Source organism: Balaenoptera ricei, chromosome 14 (genome assembly GCF_028023285.1).
Source record: "Balaenoptera ricei isolate mBalRic1 chromosome 14, mBalRic1.hap2, whole genome shotgun sequence".
In the NCBI taxonomy this organism is placed as follows: Eukaryota; Metazoa; Chordata; class Mammalia; order Artiodactyla; family Balaenopteridae; genus Balaenoptera; species Balaenoptera ricei.
In genome coordinates this window covers 25456746-25481011 of record NC_082652.1, presented here as the reverse complement: position 1 = coordinate 25481011, position 24266 = coordinate 25456746, and the positions used below count along the sequence as shown (strand labels likewise).

At 51.2% G+C, this 24266-nt stretch overlaps 3 gene segments (V, D, J or C); all 3 read right to left on the bottom strand.

Annotated features, from left to right (window-relative positions):
- Window positions 1-5311: 5311 nt before the first annotated feature.
- Window positions 5312-5853, bottom strand: LOC132348094 (immunoglobulin lambda variable 2-8-like). The segment is given in 2 exon segments: window positions 5312-5691; window positions 5808-5853. Coding segments are annotated over 2 exon segments (426 nt in total).
- A 4667-nt stretch (window positions 5854-10520) lies between these two features.
- LOC132347496 (immunoglobulin lambda variable 2-18-like) lies at window positions 10521-12035 on the bottom strand (the record flags this gene model as incomplete). The annotated part of the segment is given in 3 exon segments: window positions 10521-10549; window positions 11579-11866; window positions 11984-12035. Coding segments are annotated over 3 exon segments (363 nt in total), but the record flags the coding sequence as incomplete, so codon positions are not given.
- A 319-nt stretch (window positions 12036-12354) lies between these two features.
- LOC132348092 (immunoglobulin lambda variable 2-8-like) lies at window positions 12355-17351 on the bottom strand. The segment is given in 4 exon segments: window positions 12355-12449; window positions 14622-14669; window positions 16887-17165; window positions 17274-17351. Coding segments are annotated over 4 exon segments (468 nt in total).
- Window positions 17352-24266: the final 6915 nt, after the last annotated feature.

Sequence of the window (24266 nt, the reverse complement as noted above, 5' to 3'; positions counted from 1 at the left end):
TCCCGATAATCACTCTTTGGGTTTTGCGGGTGGAAGGTGAGGACAGGGGCCCGAGGGGCTGGGGTGACTTAGAGAATCCACCCCGACTCCTCCCGACACCACAGGGGAGCTGGGGGTGTGCATCCCCCTCCCCAACCTGTCCCCCCAGCAGGATGGGCCCCCTGCCTCCCCTGTCCCTTGCCTCTGCAGGGCTCTGAGGAGGAGCCCTGGGACCTTTGTTGGCCTTCCTAGTAAAGGTTTTATGAAGCAGAACAGACTGGGGACACTGCACCCCACACTCTCCCTTAGGGGGTTAAGGAGGCCGCAGCTGGGGGCTTCATACAGGTCAGGAAACCACAGCAGAACCTCCCCAAACCCAGGCCCTCGCTGCCCCCTGGTGGCCTCAGATGGTGACGACGGAACCCCAGGGAGGCAGCTGAGTGGGGCTGACCCCCCAGCTCTGACCCCCCCACTTCCTCCTCCTCCTCCCAGCTCAGCACCAGCCACCCAGTCCCTCCTCATCCCCTCCATGGGCTCATCCTTTGTCCTGCAGCCCCATCAGGACAGAATTGTCACCTTCCTCCCCAGGTGACTCAGAAGGGCCCTTGAAGGGTCTCTAATCTTGTCTCAGCATGACCTTGTCTCAGTGACAGTGACCTTGAGGAGATCTCAGCTCAGGGCAGGGGAACCTCACACGATAAATGACTCCACCCCCATAGGTACACGGATGAGAAATATGGGCCCATGAGATGAATCTGAATTCTCAAAACGCTTTGAAAAAGAATAATGTAAGAAGGATTTTAGTTCCGTCAGGATGGAGGGAGACTAATGGAAAATGAAGGAAGATGCCAGGGTGTGCAGGGCTGGGAGGAGGGACGGGGTCAGAGTCGGCCTCAGGGCCCAGCCGCAGGGACCTCTCCTCAGGCAGGTCTGTCTGCCACGTGGTGCTAAGTGAGGATCCTCCTCTGTCCCCTGTGCTCAGCGGGAGGTCCTCACCCCAGAGCTGGCGCCTCCCTGAGGTCAGGCACCTGTGTCCAGATGCTAGGCCCCTTGTGTCTTCTAGACAGAGGATCAGGGCTGCCTGGTCTTTCCCAAGATTGTCACTTTCAGTATCTGAAATGTCTAGTTCCTGATTACGAGGAAAGTTGACAATTGGTGTAATTGTCCTTTGCGTCCCAGGGTTTATGCTCCTGCCTCTGTGCACAGGGCCCCGGGGGTGATGCAGAAGGAGCTCCCGGTCCCCACAGAGCAGATCCCTGCTTCCTTCCTGGGTACTGTGGAGGGGACCCAGGAGTGATGGCGCTGGGTGGGTGTGTGGGTGTGTGTGTGTGTGTGTGTCTGTCTGTCTGTCTGTGTTTGCGTGGGGCTGTGTGTGTGTTTCTTCGCAGAGACAGAGCACATCCTGCGATAGAACATAACCTGGACCTGATGGGAGATGTTGGGTTTCCTTTGGATCCAGGGCCTGAACTCAGGCGCAGGAATACACATAGGATTTGTGCACATCAGAGTTAGCCCACAGCCTGAGACTAATGTCCTTAGATAGACCTGCCCACAAGACTCGCCCTTGGTTTGTGTCTTGTGATTAGATTTCAGGAAGGTTTAGGCTATTCCCCAAGAAGAATGACCCCCTGAGTCTCCACTTTCCCGCAACCTTATGGTTTACTCTGAACCCCTGGCCTGCTCCCCAGCGGGAATCTGGAATTTCGGCAGATGCCAGGCACAGGATGCCTAGGAGACCAGCCTCCAGTAAGAGTCTTGTGGGTCTGATGAGGCTCCCTGGGGCACAGTTCTTCACACAGGTTGTCACCATTTAACTCTGGTGATGAAGCCCGACCCTGGGAAAGGTCTCCTGGAAGTTTATCCTCGTTTCCTCAGATTTCACCTCATCCACCATGGCCCTTTGCTGATTTTGCTTGGTCTCCCTTCACTGAAGGAAATCACAGCCACCAGGACACCTCTCTACTGAGTCTTGTGGGTCTTCTTTTTTTTTTTTTTTTTTTTTTGTGGGTCTTCTTAATGACAAAAGTAGTTGCCTGTGGTCTTGGGGACACTTGACACAGGATGATCTGAGAAAACAAGCAGCAAACCCAGGGTCTAGGGTTTCCCTCCATCTCCTGCCATCTGCACGCGGGGGGTAAAAGTCATCATGGGAATCAGGGTCTGCACTAACCTTCACCCCTCCCTGGACAGCCCAGGACCACCCAGAGAAGCAGTAAGTCATGAGCACTGGAAACTCCCCACACCTCCCCACCACCCTTGGAACAAGCTCCAGTGAGAGAATTATCATGTCCACACTTGGAACTCCTGCTCTCCAGACTTTCAGTGTAAGCTCCTGTCTACACCCCTGCTGGTTTCTCTCTGTGGCTCCTTGATCCGAAGGCAGGGACCCCAGTTGCAGCCATACTCGCTCCCCCCCACCCAGAAGCTCATCTGGAGCCTCTGCCTCGTGGATCTTAAGAGCTGCCAGAGCTCCCACAAGACCTCAGGCTGCCACCCAGCCTCCATGAGGAGGGATCCCACATAGCAGGAGGGAGTCCTCTGCCAGTCAGCACACGTTTTGTCCTCATTAAGGAGAAAATGCACAAATAGTCCAGATCTTCTTTCTTTATAACACAGGCTAATGTCCACTGCTTCCTTCTTGGTTTATCCTTTATTTATTTATTTATTTTTTAAATTAATTTATTTTTTTATAGCTACTTTATTTATTTATTTATTTATTTTTCGCTGTGTTGGGTCTTCGGTTCGTGCGAGGGCTTTCTCTAGTTACGGCAAGTGGGGGCCACTCTTCATCGCGGTGTGGGGACCGCTCCTCATCGCGGTGCGCGGGCCTTTCACTATCGCGGCCCCTCCCGTTGGGGGGCACAGGCTCCAGACGCGCAGGCTCAGTAGTTGTGGCTCACGGGCCCAGCTGCTCCGTGGCATGTGGGATCTTCCCAGACCAGGGCTCGAACCCGTGTCCCCTGCATTAGCAGGCAGATTCTCAACCACTGCGCCACCAGGGAAGCCCGGTTTATCCTTTAAATATGCCATACGTTTGCAGTGGGAAAATAACCAAAGCAAACCACCTGCAGGAAAGCTATTGTTTACCCACATTTGATGGTGAATCCTTAGTAGATTTCCCAAGAGTCGTATTCTGCCTTGCACATATTACAACAGCAAAGAGTAAGGAGATTTTTTAAAAATTTAATTGAATTTTCAGAGATTCTTCATCTCTGCTCCAGAAAACGTAACCCATCGGATATGCCTTGACCCTTCATTCACTGTGAACCCTTAGGAAATTTCCTCTCTGTCCACCCCGCCCCCAAACCTGAGCAAGGGCTCCTGTTCCCACTTCCGGGATATGGATACAAAACAAGACACACCTTCAGTCCAGAGCAGGGTCCCACATGCTGTCTGGAATAATGTTTGGGCATCACATTGGACGGGGCACAAAATGGCAAGAGATGCTCTTGACTTGAGTCTGTTGCTTTGTGTCCCGAGATTTTCATTTCATTGAGATTCCGAGAATCAAAATATCATCTATGATAGAAAGTACCTTTTTTCTTAGTCAAACATATGTTTCCAAATCCACCTAAAATATTGGGTCAAAACTTCTCCAGAAGTTTTCTCATCAAACAGAAGGGAATCAATGACCCTCTAGATTCAGTGTGTATCCCATCGTGCTCTTTTGAAAACTCATCCACATCCTGCTCTGTGATGGAGCTGTTAGGACCTGCAGTGAGGACGGGAGAGGGGAGGGGTCCGTGTGTGGACACAAGGTGACCTTTGCTCCGATTCTCAGGCACAAACACACACATCTGCCTACAAGTACCCACACTGGATTGTTTAAACTGCAAGCTCAGGGTTACTATATTCAGGGGAATATTTGATATCACAGCTCAGTCTGCTTTGTAGAATGTGACTTCTGAACATGTGGAGAGCCATATTCAGGTCATTCTCATTAAAAGAAAAAGTCTTACTTTGAAAAATGTAAGACTGATTATAAATGCAGTTATATGTTTAATAGAAAAAAAGAAGAAAGAAATAACAGGATAACAGGACAGATGCGAAGGAGCAACGGCTGTTTCCATAATAATGGTGGAGGGTAGAAATCATAACCGAGGCTATTTCAGGAGAGTGAAAACACTCTGATTCCTGCATTGCACACTTATTAGCAGCTATAATCCCAATGAAAGTAGAACTTAGAAATAAAGTTGGTCAATATTTTCTACACTCTACTTGAGCTCTGATGATATAGATAGAAAGACCAAAGACTCTGGTCATTTGTAAAATGCTGTGATAAAGACAAATGAATACACAGATTGAGACTAACATAGACTTGGAAAATAAGGGGCCTAACTGGTGGGGTTAAAAAAAAATCAGGTTTATCAGGAAGATGAATTAGACAAGAAAAGCGTGCCCAGAACCGGCATAGAGTGAGCCATATACGACGGGTCTTCCAAAGTTAGAGGACCGATTGACATGTGAAAATAGCCCGATTGACATGTGACTCCAACTTCATGCGAGCCAGGAGCCAGGACCACAAGAAAGAGCTGCTCTCCAGTCCTGGATGCCTGAACACACAGTTATCAAATGTTCCACTTCACTTGTTACTGTGGGGATGATGTGTCCTGAGGAATCCAACCAATGTACTCTTTCATCTAAACTATTGAATTTGGGATATCCCTGGCGGTCCAGGGGTTGAGACTTAGCACTTACATTGCAGGGGGTGAAGTTTCGATCCCTGGTCAGGGAACATAGATCCCACAAGGTGCGTGGCATGGCCACAGAAAACACAACAAAAACCAAAACAAAACATAAAAAAAGATTTTTTTTTTAACTATTGAATTCACATAATTAAAATTTTAGTAATGTTTCCATTTGAAAACTGTCTTTCAGGTTCAAGAAAAATTTAATATTGAAGCCACGACACTCACGCCTGTTTTTCAATGAATTCTCACAGGTGTTAGATATGCTGGGATTCCACCTGGAAGCTGCATTGGCTCTTCATGGAAACATGTGACCTTGACATCACTGAGGAACTGAGGACATACCCTCCAACCCACCCTCCATACTGGAGCCACGTTGCAAAGAGCCCATCGTATTGGGAGACTGTCTTCCTGTAGAGCTGTCCACGGACAGGGTTCACCGATGCCAGGACAGGGACAATTCTGAGACCCAGAGTGTGTCCCCAACCCTCCCTGGTTCAGCCCACTCAGATGCAGGTCAAAGAGGAGGGACAACAAACAGGACAATCACACGTGTCCTTTGTCCTCATCCCTCTGCAGGGTCCTCAGATCTCCTCTCAGCTGCCGATGCTTCTACCACAGATGCAGATGAGCAACCAGCAGAGTCACAGCAACGGGGAGCCTGTGAGCTCAGGGCAGGATTTGGTCTCACTTCCCAATGAACTTGGACCACTGTGCACAGTGTTACCACTTCTACGTGAGCTACAGTAATAATCGGCCTCGTCCTCAGCCTGGAGCCCAGAGATGGTCAGGGAGGCCGTGTTCCCACACTTGGACCCAGAGAAGCGATCAGGGATCCCTGAGGGTCGTTTATTGACATCATAAATCAAGGTTTTGGGGGCCATGCCCGGGTGCTGTTGGTACCAGCCAACCTGATTATAACCCCCGACGTCACTGCTGGTTCCAGCACAGGTGATGGTGACTGTCTGTCCCGGATTCCCGGACACTGAGGGAGGCTGAGTCAGGCCAGACTGGGCCCAGGACCCTGGAAAGAGGAGAAACACACTCTGGTCAGTTCCATGTGGGGCCCAGGTCACCCTGAGGACAAAGACACAAAGGATCAGCCAGATGTCCGTGGGGTCCCTTCCCTGGAGGCCTCACCTGTGCCCTGAGTGAGGAGGGTGACAAGAAGCAGAGCCCAGGCCATGGTGGAGACACGCCAGTCGCTGCCTTCTGAGCCCCCAGCCCTAGGCCTGCTCCCCCAGACCTCTCTTATCCCCTAACCCCTCAGAGGAGGGAGGGGCCTCCATGCAAATCTGCTTCCTGCACCTGCCCCTCCTCCCCCCCTCTGCTCACCCCCTCTGACACAGTTTGTTCCAGATTCTTCTGCATCCCTGGACAGCAGAGATTACTGGAGAATCAACTCCTTCACATGGTGTGTGAGGACAGACCGAGTCCATGACATGATGTGGGAAAGGAATCCAGCCCGGGATTTCCTGTCTCTCCTGGTGTGAGAGTCATCGTGCTTCCTGGGGGAGGAATCCCAGAAGGTCCCCTCTGTGCTCTTGGGACAAAGGAGAGGCCCTGAGCCCAGGCAGCTGGAAGATCCAACTGCCCCGCTTTCTGAGAGTTAAAGGCAAAGCTGGGTACCAGTATCCCTTCAACTACTTCTGTTTTAAAAATATTTATTGAAGGGAATTCCCTGGCGGTCCAGTGGTTAAGGCTCCGCGCTTCCACTGCAGGCGGTGTGGGTTTGATCAACGGTCGGGGGACTAAGGTGCTGCACGTCACATGGCGCAACTAAAGAATTTTTAAAAATTAAAAAAAAGAGAAAAAAGAAACAAAACACATTCTATTGAAGTATAGTTGAATTACAATGTTGTGTGAATCTCTGTTGTATAGCAAAGTGACTCACTTATTCACTTATATATACATTCTGTTTCTTATTCTTTTCCATTATGGTTTATCACAGGATATTGAAAACAGTTCCCTGCACTATACCGTAGGACCTTGTTGTCTATCCATCCTATATATAGTAGTTTGTATCTGCTGGTCCCAAACTCCCAACCCATCCCTCCCCCACCCCCAACTCCCTCTCATCCTCCTCAGTTGGGAGGGTCCTCGGATTCCACTCCAGCCTCTGTCTCCGAAGTGCTCTGAGTCTGAGGCCCAAGCCTGAGCCCTGGGCCATTTATTAGCACTTTTGAAGATGATTTCTTGGGGCACACATGCTTTGGGACATAAGAGGGGTTACGCAGGAAGAAGCTCTTGAAACTTCATACAGGACAATACAAGCCACAGGTACCTTCCCCAAATCCTGTCCCTTGCTGCCCCCTGGTGGCTGCAGATGGTGCCAACCGAGGCCCTGGAACCTGAGGGACAGAAAACAACCCAGTTCCCAGGCGGACCACTGTGCAGCTCATTGCAGGACGTGTCCGAGGAGCAGGTCCAAGTCTGTGTAAATGAACTGACATGGAAAGCACAGTTCACACAAAGCTGGGTGGAATCAACCACCTGTACTCAACCGGGCAGAGAATCTGATTAAACCAAAATGCCAACATAGGATTTAAAGACCCATAGTTTCACCACAAAATACTGGCCACACCAGGATAGACTGAAATCACTGGGCATGTGGAAAACCAGAACTTCTCAACTGTATGGAAGGGAAAGTTAACAGAGCGTGTCTCACAGATCTGCTGGAATTATGTCACAAAGATATTCAACCAGTTTGTTAAAAATGATGCAAGAAATAAGGACAGAACCTCCTGAAGTCAATAGAGAGATAGAAAGTCTCAGCCAATATATGGGAGAAAAATCTAAAAAAGAGTGATATATGTATATGTATAACTGATTCAGTTTGCTGTACAGCAGAAACTAACACAACAGTGTAAATCTACTATATTCCAATAAAAAATTTTTAAAAAAGAAAGTCTCAGCTAAGCAATGGAAGGTGGAAAAAAACACAGTGAATCTACTACAGAGAAAATTACAGCAGATGGGATTAATGACAGACAGAGCATTGGATAACGAAAGATTTCTGACTTGAAGTCATGCAATGGAAACAGTCCCTTGTTCAACATAAGGGGGAAATATGAATTTAAAAGAATGAAGTAGTATCCACAAATTGTGGGACTTCAATTGACCTAATACACAAATAATTGGAGTTCCCAAAGGAGAGGAGACAGAGAGACACAGGGAAACCCTCACATCCAGAATCTTGACAAGCCCCAGGATGTAGAAATGTGAAGGCAACCGGATCAAGTTTCATTGTAACGAAATCTTGAGGTGTGGACAATTTTTGAGACCCCTCTTCAGGTTGATTGACTATTGGTATGTTAGGAAAATGTCAGCCAAAGAAATAGTTCCAGGACTTCCCTGGTGGTCCAGTGGTTAAGACGTCATGCTTCCAATGCAGGGGGCACGGTTTCCATCCCTGGTCGGGGAACTAAGATCCCACATGCCACTTAGCGGGGTCAAAAAAAAAAAAGAAAAACCAGTTCCCTGCGGATTCTACCACAATGTTTCCTCCTCTCTCTCCCTCTCCCCAGCCTCACAACACAAACGTCTGTCCCAGAGTTCTTCACTCTGGTCATTATGGGTGACGTGGAACGAATGCACAACTATGATTGTTTCTTTCAAACCCAAGTCAAACAATACTGATAGTTAGAGGCATATTTCAGAGTTCAGGAAGACTCCAAAGAACATAGGAGTACAGAAAAACAGAAATGTGGAAGCCAAGATGCATGTCAACAAGTGTTAGCCGACTTCCTCCTGAGAAAGGCCAGTCCCAGGTCTGCAGTGGTGCTAAGTAGACCTGTCATTCCGTAGATCGTAATCGGTGGTGAGTATGGTCGTGATGAGCTGAGATAACTTAACAATTATAATGAGTGTGAGTCCTTACAGAAGCAGGTAGATCTCCAGATTCTCTCTCCTTTTAGTCGTGAGGCTAGTAGACCACTGCCCACTAATCCCACTGACAGATTTGTTCTAGGGAGAGGGTGAACCACATGTCCTGAATAAGGGGACATGGCAGAGCTGATTCTGTGGGGATCAGGAGGAGAAGCCTGTGTGCCTCCAGAGTTTTGTAGCCTCTGCCCACCTCTCTGGAATGGCCATCTCCCATGGAGGCCTTTCTCCAATGGGCAACCGGCAGAAATATTCACCAACAAGGAAGCTGACATCATCCAGGTGCTGACATACCTGACACCATCCTGTAAGGTTGGATGCGTGTCGCCCAGGTTCTGATTTGTACCTTATGTCTGGACTAGGCTTGTCTTGACATGGTCCATTTTCTAGGGTCCTGATCAGCCAGGAACAATCTCTCTCGCTTCCTCCCAGTGAAGTGATCTCAGACAGCTCCTGGAGTCCACGTCCCGCTGAGTAGCAGGATATGTGGGACAGCTGATCCCCTGACAATATTCCCTCTAGAGATCCAGGACCCGCCCACATCCCACAGGGCCTGACGCCTGACTCTAGGGTTCCTTGTCTTTCCTCTGGGACCCTGTCTGCCATCTTCAGGACGGGCTCCAGGAAACCCAGGGAAGCTCCGCCCAGGACCAAGCTGAGCCTCTGTTAGGGTCCATGTCTCTTGGGGCCTCACCTGTAGACACACTACCCTTTCCTCACTCAGCGGGTTGGATGCTTGTACCCACTGTTTCAAACTATGTTGTTTGGGGGATGCATACCTAGGAAGACTGGGGCAGGAATGTAAAGACAGGCCATGGAATGATTAACCCTGAAGTCAGCAAACCAGCTAATCGGGGAGTGGGGTAGACAGATGTGTTTGCGGGGTAGATTTCATCTGGGGTTATGTGGTTTCTGTTTATTATTCCTCCTTAAATCGTGAGTGTGCATTTCCACACATTCTCCTTCAGGAATGCTGCATTTCATAATAAAAGGAATTGTGCAAAATACACTGAAAGAGACATGACTACTTTTCCTCTCCTTAGCTACACAGACCAGGACTCAGACATGGAGGAAATTTTCATGAGAAACTGCAAGTATAAGGTGAAAACCTACTCTTGAAGCCTTGGATGTGGTAGAAACACTCACCTGGAATCTTTAAACAAAGAAAGTGGGAAGAAAAAGGCAGAGCCAGTATCAGAACAAAGACCCTCTCAGGCTGTTTGATGCGGCTGAGACCCTGCCCCCTCCCTGCCCATCCAGCTCGTCCAGGACACATGCAAGCAACACTTAGAGAGAAGAGGAGATGCCCCCCAAACTGGATTGAAGAGCCTTATTCAGGTCATTGTCATTAAAACTAAAAAAGCTTTTCTTAGAGAAAAGTAAGACCGATTATCATTGCAGCTATATATTCAATAGAATAGAAAGAGAGGGGTAACAGGACAACAGGACGGATGGAAAGGAAGAACGGCTGTTTCCATCATAGTGAGAGAGGGTAAATCATAACCGAGGCTATTTCAGGAGAGTGAAACCACTCTGATTCCTGCCCTGCACACTTGGGAGCAGCTATAATCCCAGTGAAAGTAGAACTTAGAAATGACGGTGGTCAATATTTTTCACACTCTATTTGAGCTTTGACCATATAGATAGAAAGACCAAAGATTCTGGTCATGTGTAAATTGCTGTGATAAAGACAAATGATTATTCAGATGGAGACTAGCATAGACTTGGAAAATAGGGGGCATAATTCACTGGGTTAAAAAAAAAATTAGATTTAGGGACTTCCCTGTCGAGCCGGTGGTTGAGACTTCGCCTTCCAATGCAGGGGGTGCGGGTTCGATCCCTAGTCGGGGAGCTAAGATCCTATTTTCCTTACGGCCAAAAAACCAAAACATAAAACAAAAGCAATATTGTAACATATTCAATAAAGACATTAAAGAGGGTCCACATTTTAAAAATCTTTTTAAAAATTTTTAAAAATTCAGATTTAGCAGAAAGATGATTTGGACAAGAAAAGAGTGCACAGGGCTAGCATGTAGTGAGCCATATACGGGGCGTCTTCCAAAGTCAGAGGACCTTAATGAAAACAGCCCACTGACACGTGACTCCAACTTCATGAGAGCCAGGAGCCAGAACCACAGAAAACAGGCTGCTTTCCAGTCCTGGACGCCTGAAAACAAAGCTATCAAATATTCCTCTTCTTCTTACTGGGGCGATGAGGTGTCCTGAGCAATTTAACCCATGCACTTTGTTTTTCATCTAAAATATTGAATTTGGGAGATTCCTGGTGCTCCAGTGGTTAAGACTTAGCGCTTTCATTGCAGGAGACGTGGGTGTGATCCCTGGTCGGGGAACTAATATCTCACATGCCACATGGCATGGACAAAAAAAAAAAAGAAAAGAACAGAAAAACAAGAAACAAAAACTTCTGACTTCACATAATTTAAAATTTAAAATCATTGCATTTGAAATCTGTCTTTCAGTTTCAAAAGAAAGTAATATTGAACTGTGGACACACGAGCCTGTTTTTTCAATGAATTCTCACAGGTGTTAGGTGTGCTGGGATTCCACCTGGAAACTGCACTGGCTCCTCATGGAAACATGTGACCTTGACGTCACTGAGGAATGGGGGACACGTCCTCCAGCCCACCCTCCATTTTGGAGTCACGTTGCAAAGAGCCCGTCGTATTGGGGAGACTGTCCTCCTGCAGGGCTGTCCCTGGACAGGGTTCATGATGCCAGGAGAGAGACAACCCTGAGAACAGAGTCTGTCCCCAACAATCCCTAATGTAGCCCACTCAGATGCAGGTCAACCAGGAGGGACAACAAACATGAAAACCACACGTTGTCATTTGTCTTCATCCCTCTGCAGGGTCCTCAGATCTCCTCTCAGCTGCCAATGCTTCAAACACAGATGCAGATGAGCAACCAGCAGAGTCACCGCAACGGGGAGCCTGTGAGCTCAGGGTAGGTTTTGGTCTCACTTCCCAATGAACTTGGACCACTGTGCAAAGTGCAGCTACTTGTACCTGAGCTACAGTAATAATCAGCCTCGTCCTCAGCCTGGAGCCCAGAGATGGTCAGGGAGGCCGTGTTCCCAGACTTGGAGCCAGAGAAGCGATCAGGGATCCCTGAGGGTCGTTTATTGACCTCATAAATCAAGGTTTTGGGGGCCGTGCCTGGGTGCTGTTGGTACCAGCCAACCTGATTATAACGCCCAATGTCACTGCTGGTTCCAGCACAGGAGATGGTGACTGTCTGTCCCAGATTCCCGGACACTGAGGGAGGCTGAGTCAGGCCAGACTGGGCCCAGGACTCTGGAAAGAGGAGAAACACACTCTGGTCAGTTCAGTGCTGGGGCCCAGGTCACCCTGAGGACAAAGACACAAAGGATCAGCCAGGTGTCCCTGGGGTCCCTTCCCTGGAGGCCTCACCTGTGCCCTGAGTGAGAAGGGTGACAAGAAGCAGAGCCCAGGCCATGGTGGAGACACGCCAGTCGCTGCCTTCTGAGCCCCAGCCCTGGGCCTGGGCCCCCAGACCTCTCTTATCCCCTCCCCGCTCAGAGGAGGGAGGGGCCTCCATGCAAATCAGCTTCCTGCACCTGCCCCTCCTCATTCTCTCCTCACCCCTCTGACCTGGCCCTGGTCACTAGATTTTCTGCACCCTGAGGGGAGAATATAGTTCAGGGATTAAAATCTTTTGACACAAGGGTGACATGTATATACAGGAGCATGAATTGTTTGTACCTGGTTTGCAGGGAAAGAAATACCAGCTGAAGTCCCTCAGGTAATGAGCTCCTGGATCTTCAGGGTCTCTGCTGGGACAGGGCTGTGTCTCTGGGAACCTCAGTGAAGGGGACATTCCGCAGCGCCCTCTGCTGGATGACTATCTCCAAGGTCTCTATGTTTGGGAAAGGGACAGTCCCACCAGGGGGAACACCTGCTGTTTGCTGGGTGGCTGGTGGGAGCCCCAGTTGCAGCCTTGTCCCATCCCCACCCCCACCTCTTTGTTCTGAAGCATCTGCACATCAAATCCACGAGCAGGTCCTTGACCCCAGCCCCCCACCCCAGGCCCCCTGTCCAGCTCTGGACCCTAGAGTCTCTGCGTCCCTGGACATCAGGTCTCATCTGAGAGGATGAAAACTCTGTGACACGTTGTCCTTAGTCAGGACACTGACCATTACAGGGCCCAGGAAATGGGGCCATCCTGGGATGTCCCTGTCGTCCACTATTTGAGTCAAGATGTCGTTGGCTAATAATCCCGTTAACCACTCTTTGGGTTTTGCGGGTGGAAGGTGAGAACAGGGGCCCGAGGGGCTGGGGTGACTTAGAGATTCCATCCCGACTCCTCCCGACACCACAGGGGAGCTGGGGGTGTGCATCCCCCTCCCCAACCTGTCCCCTCAGCAGGACGGGCCCCCTGCCTCCCCTGTCCCTTGCCTCTGCAGGGCTCTGAGGATGAACCCTGGGACCCCCCACTTCTTCCTCCTCCTCCTCCTCCTCCCAGCTCAGCACCAGCCACCCTGTCCCTCCTCATCCCCTCCATGCCCCTGTCCTTTGTCCTGCAGCCTCATCAGGATGGAATTGTCACCTGCCTCCCCAGGTGACTCAGACCCACCCCTGCAGGCTCTCTAATCTTGTCTCAGGACGACCTTGTCTCAGGGTGAGTGACCTTGAGGAGATCTCATTTCAGGGCAGAGGAACCTACACAATAAATGACTCCACCCCCATAGGTACACTGATGAGAAATATGGGCCCATGAGATGAAGCTGAGTTCTCAAAAGTGTTCGAAAAAAGGAATAACGTAAGAAGGAGTTAGAGCCCATCAGGATGGAGGGAGCCCTAAAGGAAATGAGGGGAGATGCCAGGGTGTGCAGGGCTGGGAGGAGGGGCTGGGTCAGAGTTCACCTCAGGGCCCAGCCGCAGGGACCTCTCCTCAGGCAGGTCTATCTGCCACGTGGTGCAAGTGAGGATTCTCCTCTGTCCTCAGTGGGAGGTCCTCACCCCAGAGCTGGTGTCTCCCTGAGGTCAGGCTCCACTGTCCACAGAGACGCTGGACCCAGCGTGTTTTGTGTATTTTCTAGACAGAGAATCAGGGCGGACTGGTCTTTCCCAAGATTATCACTGTCTCAGTATCTGAAATGTCTAGTTCCTGATTATGAGGAAAGCTGACAATTGGTGTAATTGTCCTTTGCACCCCAGGGTTTATGCTCCTGCCTCTGGGTACAGGGCCCCGCGGGTGATGCAGATGGAGTACCCGGTCCCCACAGAGCAGACCCTCGCATCCTTCCCGGGTACAGTGGGGCGGGGGGACCCAGGAGTGATGGTGCTGGGTGTGTGTGTGTGTGTGTGTGTGTGTGTGTGTGTAACCGAACAAGACCCCTATGGAGCCTTCCAGGGACAGGCCATCCCCAATATCCTCTGCTTTAGCTCTTCTCTGAAGTACCTGGATAATAGTATTTGATGCAAATTTCCTGAGTTGTTTTGCAGATGTGAAATCCACCCCCCACCTCCACACCAGGTGGAAGAACTACTTGGTGACCATGAGCACATAGCCCCAGGCCCCCAGGAGCCTAAGGACTGATAATGTTAAGCCCTGTGACTCCACCCTGCTGCCTCACCATCAGCCAATCAGAGAACTGTGCACAAGCTGATCATGTACCCTGAGACCACCTCTCTCCTGGCCTTTAAAAATGCTTTGCTAAAACCCACAGGAGTCTGGAATGTCGGCAGATGCCAGACCAGAGATGCCTAGGAAACCAGCCTCTGGTAAGAGCCTTGTTGGTCTGATGAGTCTCCCTGTGATACAATTCTTCACACACATTGTCAGCATTTGACGCTGGGGGTGAAGCCCGGCCCTCGGAAAGGCGTCCGGGAAGATTCTCCTGGTTTCCACGGACCTGACCTCATCCGCCATTGCCCTTTGCTGATTTTCCTTTGTCTCCTCTCACTGAAGGAAATCACAGCCATGAGGATGACTCCCAACTGAGTCCGGAGAGTCTTCTCAGTGGGCCCAAAATGGGCATTTTGGGGGAATTTTTATAATTTGAAAAAATTTTTATAATTTTTTCACTTGACCTAGAATTTTTTTTGACCAAGTAGGAATTTAGCAGGCTTCTACCTTTTTCAGTTCCAGAAATACCATGATTAACAAGCCAATGACAGAGATCTGCACACGTCAAGACTCTTCTCATTGCTGCTTTGACTCCACTGGCCATGATGGTAGCCTTGCCCTTGGTAGGGGAGGGCCACCCCTTGGCCCCGGCCACCCAGGATCCAGCTCCTCCCATTGCGTTTAGGATTTGCAGCTGAGGGGCTGCAGTTCTCACTATAAGTTCTGACTTGGAGAAGAGTGAGCACAGAGCCATTCAAGGATGCTCCAATCTCATTACCTTTTGAATCCCTTTGTCTCCAGGCAGTTCTGGCTTCTCTAGTTCACTCACTAGGGACCATCTTGGACTTTGCTTCCGCCAACCAACCCCCAAACTGCGGAGGCTCTGTCTACCTCCCCGAGCTGCAGGGAACATGAAACGCAGAGTCTCTGTGGAGTGAGCCCAGATCACAGATCCAGCTGATCCAGCTTGATGTTCCTCCCACCACTGCCCCCCACCCTCGAATCCCTTCCCAACGTGTTCTGGGGATGTCTGTCTGTGTGAATTAGGAGAAACAAGCAGTTCTTGGAGTGCAGTGCCCCTCTCGAGGCTCACACTCTGTTCTCATCCTAGGAAACTGCTGGGACCCGAGTCTAATTGTTGGTCCAGAAGCAAAGAGGGGTAATGGGGGCGGGGGGTCCTGAGGAAAATCAGCACAGCCTCACGTGGCAGCTTCCTCAGGGCGGCCGTGACATTTTCCTTGGGCAATGCAGGGTCAATCGCCCCAGACAGAGGTGGAAAGACCTATACCGCTGGGAGTGGGGAGGCGTCTTCCACAGGCAAAGAAGACACGTGAGAATTGAGGGGCTCAGTGTCCCGAGTCCCTCAGGTCCTCCCACACATCCCCACCCAACCTGTAGGATCCGGTTCTTTCCCAACCACCTTCTTCACTACAAGGCTGGGACTCAACTTTGCTGGAATTTAGCCAATTGAAGGAGGAGGGTCTGGGTTGGATTTTCAGCTATTTCGCTCCAAGTGCTGCATGAGATGAGGCTCTCCTCCAGGGCACTCCAGAAAACTCGCAGGTTGCTTGTGTGGCCCTTGGGATGGGCTCTTGAATCGCTAAGCTCATCTTTTTCTCTCCCTACTCTGTCCAGCAACATTCCGATCAGATACCAACATCATGATATTCTGTAGGGTTCCCAAAACGTTCCAAAATATCATATACAGGGTCACTTAGCTCCTCGATTCTTACAAGTGGTTGCTTAGAAGAATCCAAGGCAGGGATTTTTCTCATTTCAATGAACAGTTCATGACATACACTAGCTGTGCTCTCTGTACTAATGGAAATAGCCATTAGCACCATTCAGTAGAACCAGATTAGACAGCCAATTCCAGAAACCTCAGAATCAATTGAGAAAAATCATCCTTAACATTCTACTTTTCTTGAAGCACTCTGGGTACCAAAATCGGGATTAGTCACATGGCTCCAGAGAAACAGGAAAAAATATATATAATTTATTATAGGAATTGATTCACACCATTATGGAAGTTGAAGGTGTCTCACAATCTATCAGCAAACTGAGGAACCAGGAAAGCCAGTGATATAATTCAGTCTGAGTCCAGAGGCCTGTGAATCGGGGCCGAGGATGTTAAGTCCTGGTCCGAGATTGAAAGCTGGAGAAGCAGCAGTGCCAGTGTCCAGGGTCAGGAGGTGATGCCTTTGATGACGAGGAGAGAGCAACGTCCCCTTCCTCTCCCTTTTTGTTCTATTCAGGCTCTCAGCTCAAGGACAGTGCCCACTGCACCACACCAGTGATCTTCTCTACTCAGTCTGTGGACTCAAATGCCAATATCCTCCTCCTGAGACATCCTCACAGACACCAAGAAATAATGTTTTAACCGCAGTATGGGCATCTCTTATCTCAGGCAAATAGACACATAAAATTAACCATCATACTGCTGTGGAAGAGCTGGAAAGAGTGGCACATCATACAGAATGAGGAAGTGGTTACCATCCCAAGACAATAACCCCAAGAGCATATTTCCCACCACCTTCACTGTAGGCAGAGGGAGGAGCTCAGAGACCACTGACCTCTCATGGCCGAGCTGCATGGAGCTGGCAGCTCAGGGAGGAGAAGCATGTCCAGAGCAATAGGGAGCCTGTGAGCTCAGGGACGTTTTGGTCTCACTTCCCCATGAACTTGGACCACTGTGCAAAGTGCTACTACTTGTATATGAGCTACAGTAATAATCAGCCTCATCCTCAGCCTGGAGGCCAGAGATGGTCAGGGAGGCCGTGTTCCCAGACTTGGAGCCAGAGAAGCGATCAGGGATCCCTGAGGGTCGTTTATTGACATCATAAATCAGCATTTTGGGGGCCATGCCCGGGTGCTGTTGGTACCAGCTGACATAATTATATTTCCCGATGTCACTGCTGGTTCCAGCACAGGAGATGGTGACCGTCTGTCCCGGATTCCCAGACACTGAGGGAGGCTGAGTCAGGGCAGACTGGGCCCAGGACCCTGGAAAGAGGAGAAACACACTCTGGTCAGTTCCATGTGGGGCCCAGGTCACCCTGAGGACAAAGGATCAGCCAGATGTCCGTGGGGTCCCTTCCCTGGAGGCCTCACCTGTGCCCTGAGTGAGGAGGGTGACAAGGAGCAGAGCCCAGGCCATGGTGGAGACACGCCAGTCGCTGCCTTCTGAGCCCCCAGCCCTAGGCCTGCTCCCCCAGACCTCTCTTATCCCCTAACCCCTCAGAGGAGGGAGGGGCCTCCATGCAAATCAGCTTCCTGCACCTGCCCCTCCTCCCCCCCTCTGCTCACCCCCTCTGACACAGTTTGTTCCAGATTCTTCTGCATCCCTGGACAGCAGAGATTACTGGAGAATTAACTCCTTCACATGGTGTGTGAGGACAGACCGAGACTATGACATGATGTGGGAAAGGAATCCAGCCCGGGATTTCCTGTCTCTCCTGCTGTGAGAGTCATCGTGCTTCCTGGGGGAGGAATCCCAGAAGGTCCCCTCTGTGCTCTTGGGACAAAGGAGAGGCCCTGAGCCCAGGCGGCTGAAAGATCCAACTGCCCTGCTTTCCGGGAGTCAGAGGCAGAGCTGGGGACGAGTATCCCCTCAACTCGCTCTTTTTTAAAAACATTTTATTGAAGGGACTTCCCTGGCAGTCCAGTGGTTAACACTCTGCGCTTCCACTGCAGGGGTGCAGGTTCGATCCCTGGTCGGGGAACTACAATCCTGCATGCCGCATAGCGCTGTGAAAAAAGAAAAAAAGAAAAAAAAGAAAGAAAAAGAACAAACAAACTGAAAATTTTTATTGACGTGTGCTTGATTTACAATGCTGTGTGAATTTCTGCTATTCAATAAAGTGATTCAGTTATACTCTATATACATTTTTTCTTATTCTTTTCCATTATGGTTTATCAGAGGATAGTGAATACAGTCCCCTGTGCTGTACCATAGGTCCTTGATGTTTATCCATCTTATATATAATAGTTTGCATCTGCTAGTCCCAAGCTCCCAATCCATCCCTCCCACACCCCCCAACTCCTTCTTTTCCCCCTCAGTTTGGAGGGTCCTCACGTTCCCCTCCAGCCTCTGTCTCTGCAGTGCTCTGAGTCTGAGGCCCGAGCCTGAGCCCTGGGCCATTTATTAGCACTTTTGAAGATGATTTGTTGGGGTACAAATGCTTTGGGACATAAGAAGTGTTCCGTGGGGAGCCCCTCTTGAAACTTCATACAGGACAGTATAAGCCTCAAGTACCTTCCCCAAATTCTGGCCCTTGCTGCCCCCTGGTGGCTGCAGACGGTGCCAACCAAGCCCCTGGGAGGCAGCTGAGCGGGGGCTGGAAATCCCTCTTGCGTTGCCCTCCCCTCCTCCCTCCTTCCCCATCAAGCTCAGCACCAGGCCCCCGATCCCTTCCATCCCCTCTAACCTCATTTCTCTTTGTCCACTAACTCCCTCCACGATGGGATGTGTCACCTGCCACACCAGGTGGCCTGGACCCTCACCCCAGGACTGTTTAGCCCACCCCACCACAGCCTTGGTACCAGGTTATGCCTGTGAGGCAGCTCTTCATACCGAGTGACAGACATTTCAGGAGTCCAAGAGAGGTGACTCTATGGCCAATGGTGGGAAAAGCTAAAGGCTGGCCTTGGGGATTTAAGGAGAAGGAGAAAGATGTTTGGGGGAAGCAATCATTTTTGATTCATGACTATTGCTTAAGTGTGTGTTTGTTTTTTTTTTAATTTTTATTTATTTATTTATGGCTGTGTTGGGTCTTTGTTTCTGTGCGAGGGCTTTCTCTAGTTGCGGCGAGCGGGGGCCACTCTTCATCGCGGTGCGCGGGCCTCTCACTATCGTGGCCTCTCTCGTTGCGGAGCACAGGCTCCAGACGCGCAGGCTCAGTAATTGTGGCTCACGGGCCCAGCCGCTCCGCGGCATGTGGGATCCTCCCAGACCAGGGCTCGAACCCGTGTCCCCTGCATTGGCAGGCAGATTCCTAACCACTGCGCCACCAGGGAAGCCCCTTAAGTGTGTTTTGAACATGTTTGTGCTTTTTTATTTTATACACTGGTTAAAATAATAATGTCTGTTATTAAAGATAAGACTAAGTCCCACAGTCTGCAAGTTGCAGACCCAGGAAAGCTGTCGGTGTGATTCAGACCAAGTCCTAAGACCTGATACCGAAGTTGCTGAGGACAGAGGAAAATGAGATGAGATGTCCCAGCTCAACAGCGAGACAGGAAAGGGGCAAACTCCTCCTTCCTCTGCTCTTCTTCTATCCAGACCCTCAGAGGACTGGATGCTTCTCAGTTCCTCCTTTGCTCCAAGCCCTGAGGCTTGGCACGCAGGGAAGCGGGCAGATGCCCTGGCCCAGCCAGGAAGGGGCGGGGGGAGGATGTCTTCTTCCCAAGAAGTTGTTCTGAAGCTGGTTCTGAGGGACACGGAGCACCTGGCCTTCTGATGAGTTCCCCTCCCCACACACCTGATCTCCCCCTTCCACCACACACACACCTGGGGAGGGGCTTCCTGCCCTCTGCATCTGCAAGGCCATTGCCTGCAGCAGGCCTGAGTTTGAGTCTGGGATGGAAGGATACTGGCCTCTACCTGAAGGCTCCTGCCTTTCCCTCTGAGCTCATTCATAGCTACCCCAAAAGGATTTTCTTTCTTTTCTTTTTCTTTTTTTTTTTGATGTGGACCATTTTTAAAGTCTTTATTGAATTTGTTACAATACTGCTTCTGTTTTATGTTTTGGTTTTTCGGCCACGAGGCATGTGGGATCTTAGCTCCCCGACCAGGGATCAAACCCGCACCCCCTGCATTGGAAGGCGAAGTCTTAACCACTGTACCGCCAGGAGAGTCCCCCAAAAGGATTTTCAAAAGTGGTGGTTCCCCCAAATCAGGACATATGGCCTTAGGAACGCAGACCAGCCATCCTGGATTGTCTCCAAGACCTTCCTTGTCAGCTTAATCTTGCAGCAGACTGGGGGACTAGAGGCTGTGTGGGGTGACTGAATTTCTTCATATCTCCAAAATAAATCACTGGTCAAGGAAAACATTTATGTTGGAAAAGTTTACCCCCAAATATAGAAAAGTTGGGAATTCCCTGGCGGTCTAGCGGTTAGAACTCCATGCTTCCACTGCAGGGGGCGTGGTTCGATCCCTGGTTGGCGGGGAACTAAGATCCCACGTGCTGTGCGGCGAGGCCAAAAAACAAAACAAAACAAAAACACAAAAAACAAGCAAAAAAACCCCCCAAAATATAGAAAATTATTTTACCATGGCCAGCGTTATCATTTTAGTGATCATCTTCTGGACATCTTGACATGCTTATCTACAACGTTCAGGAAAAAGAATTACATGTATTCCAGGAGGTGGGAGAGGAGGTCCCTGTAACTTTCACTGCTTCTTCTACTCCAGGCCTAGTCTAGCCCCCAGGAATATGGTAAACATTGTGAGCATTGCTTGAAGCAATGAAATGAATGAATGTTACTTTCATGTTTACTTGTACATGAATAGGACTATATCATAAATATCTCCGACGTCATCTTTTCAGTGTGTCAACCTGAAATCAGGCCTTAAATCAGCCATTGAATCATGAAAATAACGATCGGCAATTTTCAAAGGGATCCCCTTTCCACTTCAAGTCCCACAGATGCATCCTTTGCCCTCTCAGAGAATTAGTTACAACCTGCCACTTTAAAACAATGGTCTTCTTGTTTTGGTTTTTTTCTGGTTCCATCCTAAAACTTATGAGCACTACCTCCTTGAGTGTTGCATCAGCAGCCTCTCAAGGACAAATGTTTGTTGAATGAGCCTGGACAAGAGGAAGGAGAGGGAGGCTGAGTCTCCAGTTCCAAGGTGAAAAACTTGAGTTTTTACCAGCCCTGTTCCAGGTAGCAATCCCAGGTCCAGGGGGATCAACACAATGCCCTCATTTGTATGTACCTATGTATTCATTCATCCATCCATCCATCCATGGGTATAGCTGGACACCTTAAGCTCTGTTAGCTCACAGGGATGGGGGATGTCTGGGGAAATGGCAGGGTTGAGCCATGAAAGATGGCCATCACTACTGCCCTGCCTGTTATTCTTGGCCACCACTACCTTCTGGTGGCCTGTGGTTAAAGATTTAGGGTCACCTGGATGACAGGGACACAGCCTCACAGTTTGAGGAGACCAAGTACTTAACTGGGCTTGAGTGAGGAAGCTGAATTCAAAGGACCCAAAGGAGGTCCCCCAAGCCAGCGTGAGTGACAGGCCTGGGGTTCCGCTTTGCTCTTAACCCCTCCAGGCAAGAATCCTCACCCGCCTGGCTCTCACCATCTCTCCAGAAGCCCGACTTTCTCCCCTAGAGGGGCTGGGAGGAAGGAGGAGCCAAAACGTTTAGTCCTGGATTCCATGTCTCCAGTGCCCCCTGGTGGCCCGGACGCGACATCCCCAGGGTTGAGGGGCACCGCTTGGGAGGGTCCCGCCCACACTTTCCTTTTCCACGCCCCTTCCTGACTTTGTCCGAAAGTGTCCGTTGGTGAAAAGAGGAGAACCCTGCACTCAGGACCAGCACAAGCTGAGGCCATCGGAGGGGCTGCGGAGGTCAGACGGAGGTGAAGAGACCAGATGCAGCAATTGTTTGGCTTCTGAAAAAAACTGGAAAACCAAATGGGGGGGGGGGGTGGGGAGGTGGGAAGCACGATCTGGATAGAGGACAATCTAGTCAAACCCTGGCTGGGGTCTCCGCTGCCCCAGGGGTCACATAAGTGGTAAAGTCGAGAGAGTAGGGGGTACTGGACTGGCCAAGGTCAGGGACATCTTATCTACAAGAGGGAGGTGGGAGTGGGCGAGAACCCTCGCCCACGGGGCCCCGGAGCCGGCCCTGGCACCCCACGCCCCGCAGAGAGGAAGGGGTTGTGGAAGAACAGGCCCAGAGGTGGGGGTGGGAGAGGAGTTGGAGGTGGGGGTTCTAAGCCTCGACCCCTCCCTCCGGATCTCAAGGGCCCCTTTATCCCAACCCACGCCCACCCCTCCCCACCCCCCCACCTACCCCCACCCCATCCCCACCTCACCCCGTTCTCCATCCTACCCCATTCCCCCATTCCCATCTCCCATTCCACGATTCCTCCCTCCCCCACCTCACTTCCATTCTATCCCATCTCCTACCCCCACTTCACCCATTCCCCTCATCTCCTCCCCATCCCCCCAACCCTACCTTTCCCCCACCCTTCCCCCACCCCATCCCCACTCTCACCCCCCCCCCCCCCCGCCGTCCAGTGGGCATGGCCACAGACGCCACCCCTCCCCCTCTCCCCACTCCCTCCCCGCCTATTAAAATGAACCCCTTCTAGACTCCCTGGGATACCCCACTCGCGATCCCAGGATCTCGTGAGATTTGCCCCAGGAGGAAACAGAAACCAGGATTGGTCGGGCCGCGTGGTTTCCGGGTGGGGCGCTGCTGAGTTCGCGGTTCTTTGTCCGCAGAGCACAAGCGAGGGACCCCGTGGCGTACCGCTGCAGCGCGAAACGTAAGTTCCCGTCCTGGTGCCCCCGTGTTCCCGCGGGGTGACCTTGAGCTAGTCCAAGGGGCCCCCGCTCCTGTTCTCCACCCGAAAACGAGCTATCACGACCTGGGGCTGGAGCGGAGGCCGCACGGGGTGGGGCGGCCGCCTTGGGCCTCTCCGGGCCACGTGCCCCGTGAAGAGGCCGCAGCGCTGCGTGGGGGACGTAATAATCCAAGGAACCCGGGTCTGCGGGGATGGCCAGAGCTCATCGGCCGCCGCTTTGCGCTGGAAATGGGGTCCCCTCGGGAGGTGCCAGGGTGTGGGGGGCAGAGAAAGGGGCAGAACTGGGCTTCAGGACGGCGGTCAGTGCCCTTAGAAGAAGGTTCCCTTGACCCGAGCACCAGGTCTTTTCTTCGATTGTCTGCTGCTTCAGCCGATGAGAAACTTCTCGGGTTTGGAGATACGAAGAGATTCTCACTGTAACGGCAGGGTCGGGGCTCCGGTTTTCAGTTCACCTAGCAGAGTTCTCACTGTGGCTTCGTAAATACACGTGTTAACACACCGTGTCCTTGTTTTTTGGAGAATTTGGGTTCTTATTCTCAGACTTGGGTGGAGACGGGTGACTGAGACGGTAGGAAACCAGGGAGACCGGGTGTCGGAGGACCTGAGGCCAGTGTGAGCTGGACCAGTGCGGCGGAAGACATCTTCAGGTAAACTGGTCCCCTGCACCTCCTCATGTCCCAGGAAGTCCTGTTGCCCCCTCAGTGCTGGTAATCGCGGAGCTGCATGCAATCTGCATCCTGAAGCCCTCACAGTGGGAGGAGGATGAGCAGCCTTTATTTTTCCAAGTCATTTTCCCAAGAGAGCTTTCATCCTGCTGCCTTCTTTGAAGAAGCAGCTGCAGTGTGTTGGGGTCCCATTCCCGAAGCCACGGTTACGTTCAGAACCTGTGCTTGGGGCGAAGGAGCAGGGCTGGCATCAGCCCCCAGAAACTTGACTCCTGTGTGGTGTTGGGCAGGGGCAGGGTGGGTGAGCCCAGGGAGGTTTTGGTCTCCCTAAGTGGTGGGCTGGGACCTCTGGGCCTAGGGGCGGTCCTGGAAAGAAAGCACCCAGAGGGCACAACGAGTCCTCCAGCTGCAGCCCAAGGAGGCCAGGAAGGCGGACCTGGAGCTGGAGGATGGAGAGGGACCCCAGGGGCGAGGACGATCTCGTGCACTGGGGGTGTTGGGCAGCATGTGGGTGCCGTTGATACCAGCACACCGGGCTGTAACCCCCAGTATCACTGCTGCCTCCAGAGCAGGAAATGTGGCCTCTCTGTCCCAGAGCCACAGACACTGAGTGGCTGTGTCAGGACAGACTGGGCTCAGGACCCTGAGAGGAGCAGGATGTGCAAAGGGGAGAGGTCAAGGTCATCACTCCAGAGATGTTCAGGGTGGAGGAAGAAAAGGGGGTCAGCCCTGGGCTGCCAGACGGTGCCTTCCTTAGTGCCTCTCACCTGTGCAGACAGACCATGAGCAGAGCCCAGGCCACGGCGGAGACCCCCACAAGCTCTTGTCCTGCAGCCATGGCGCCAGGCTGAGCTCCCCACACCTTTCTTAGCCCCTGCCTCACGTG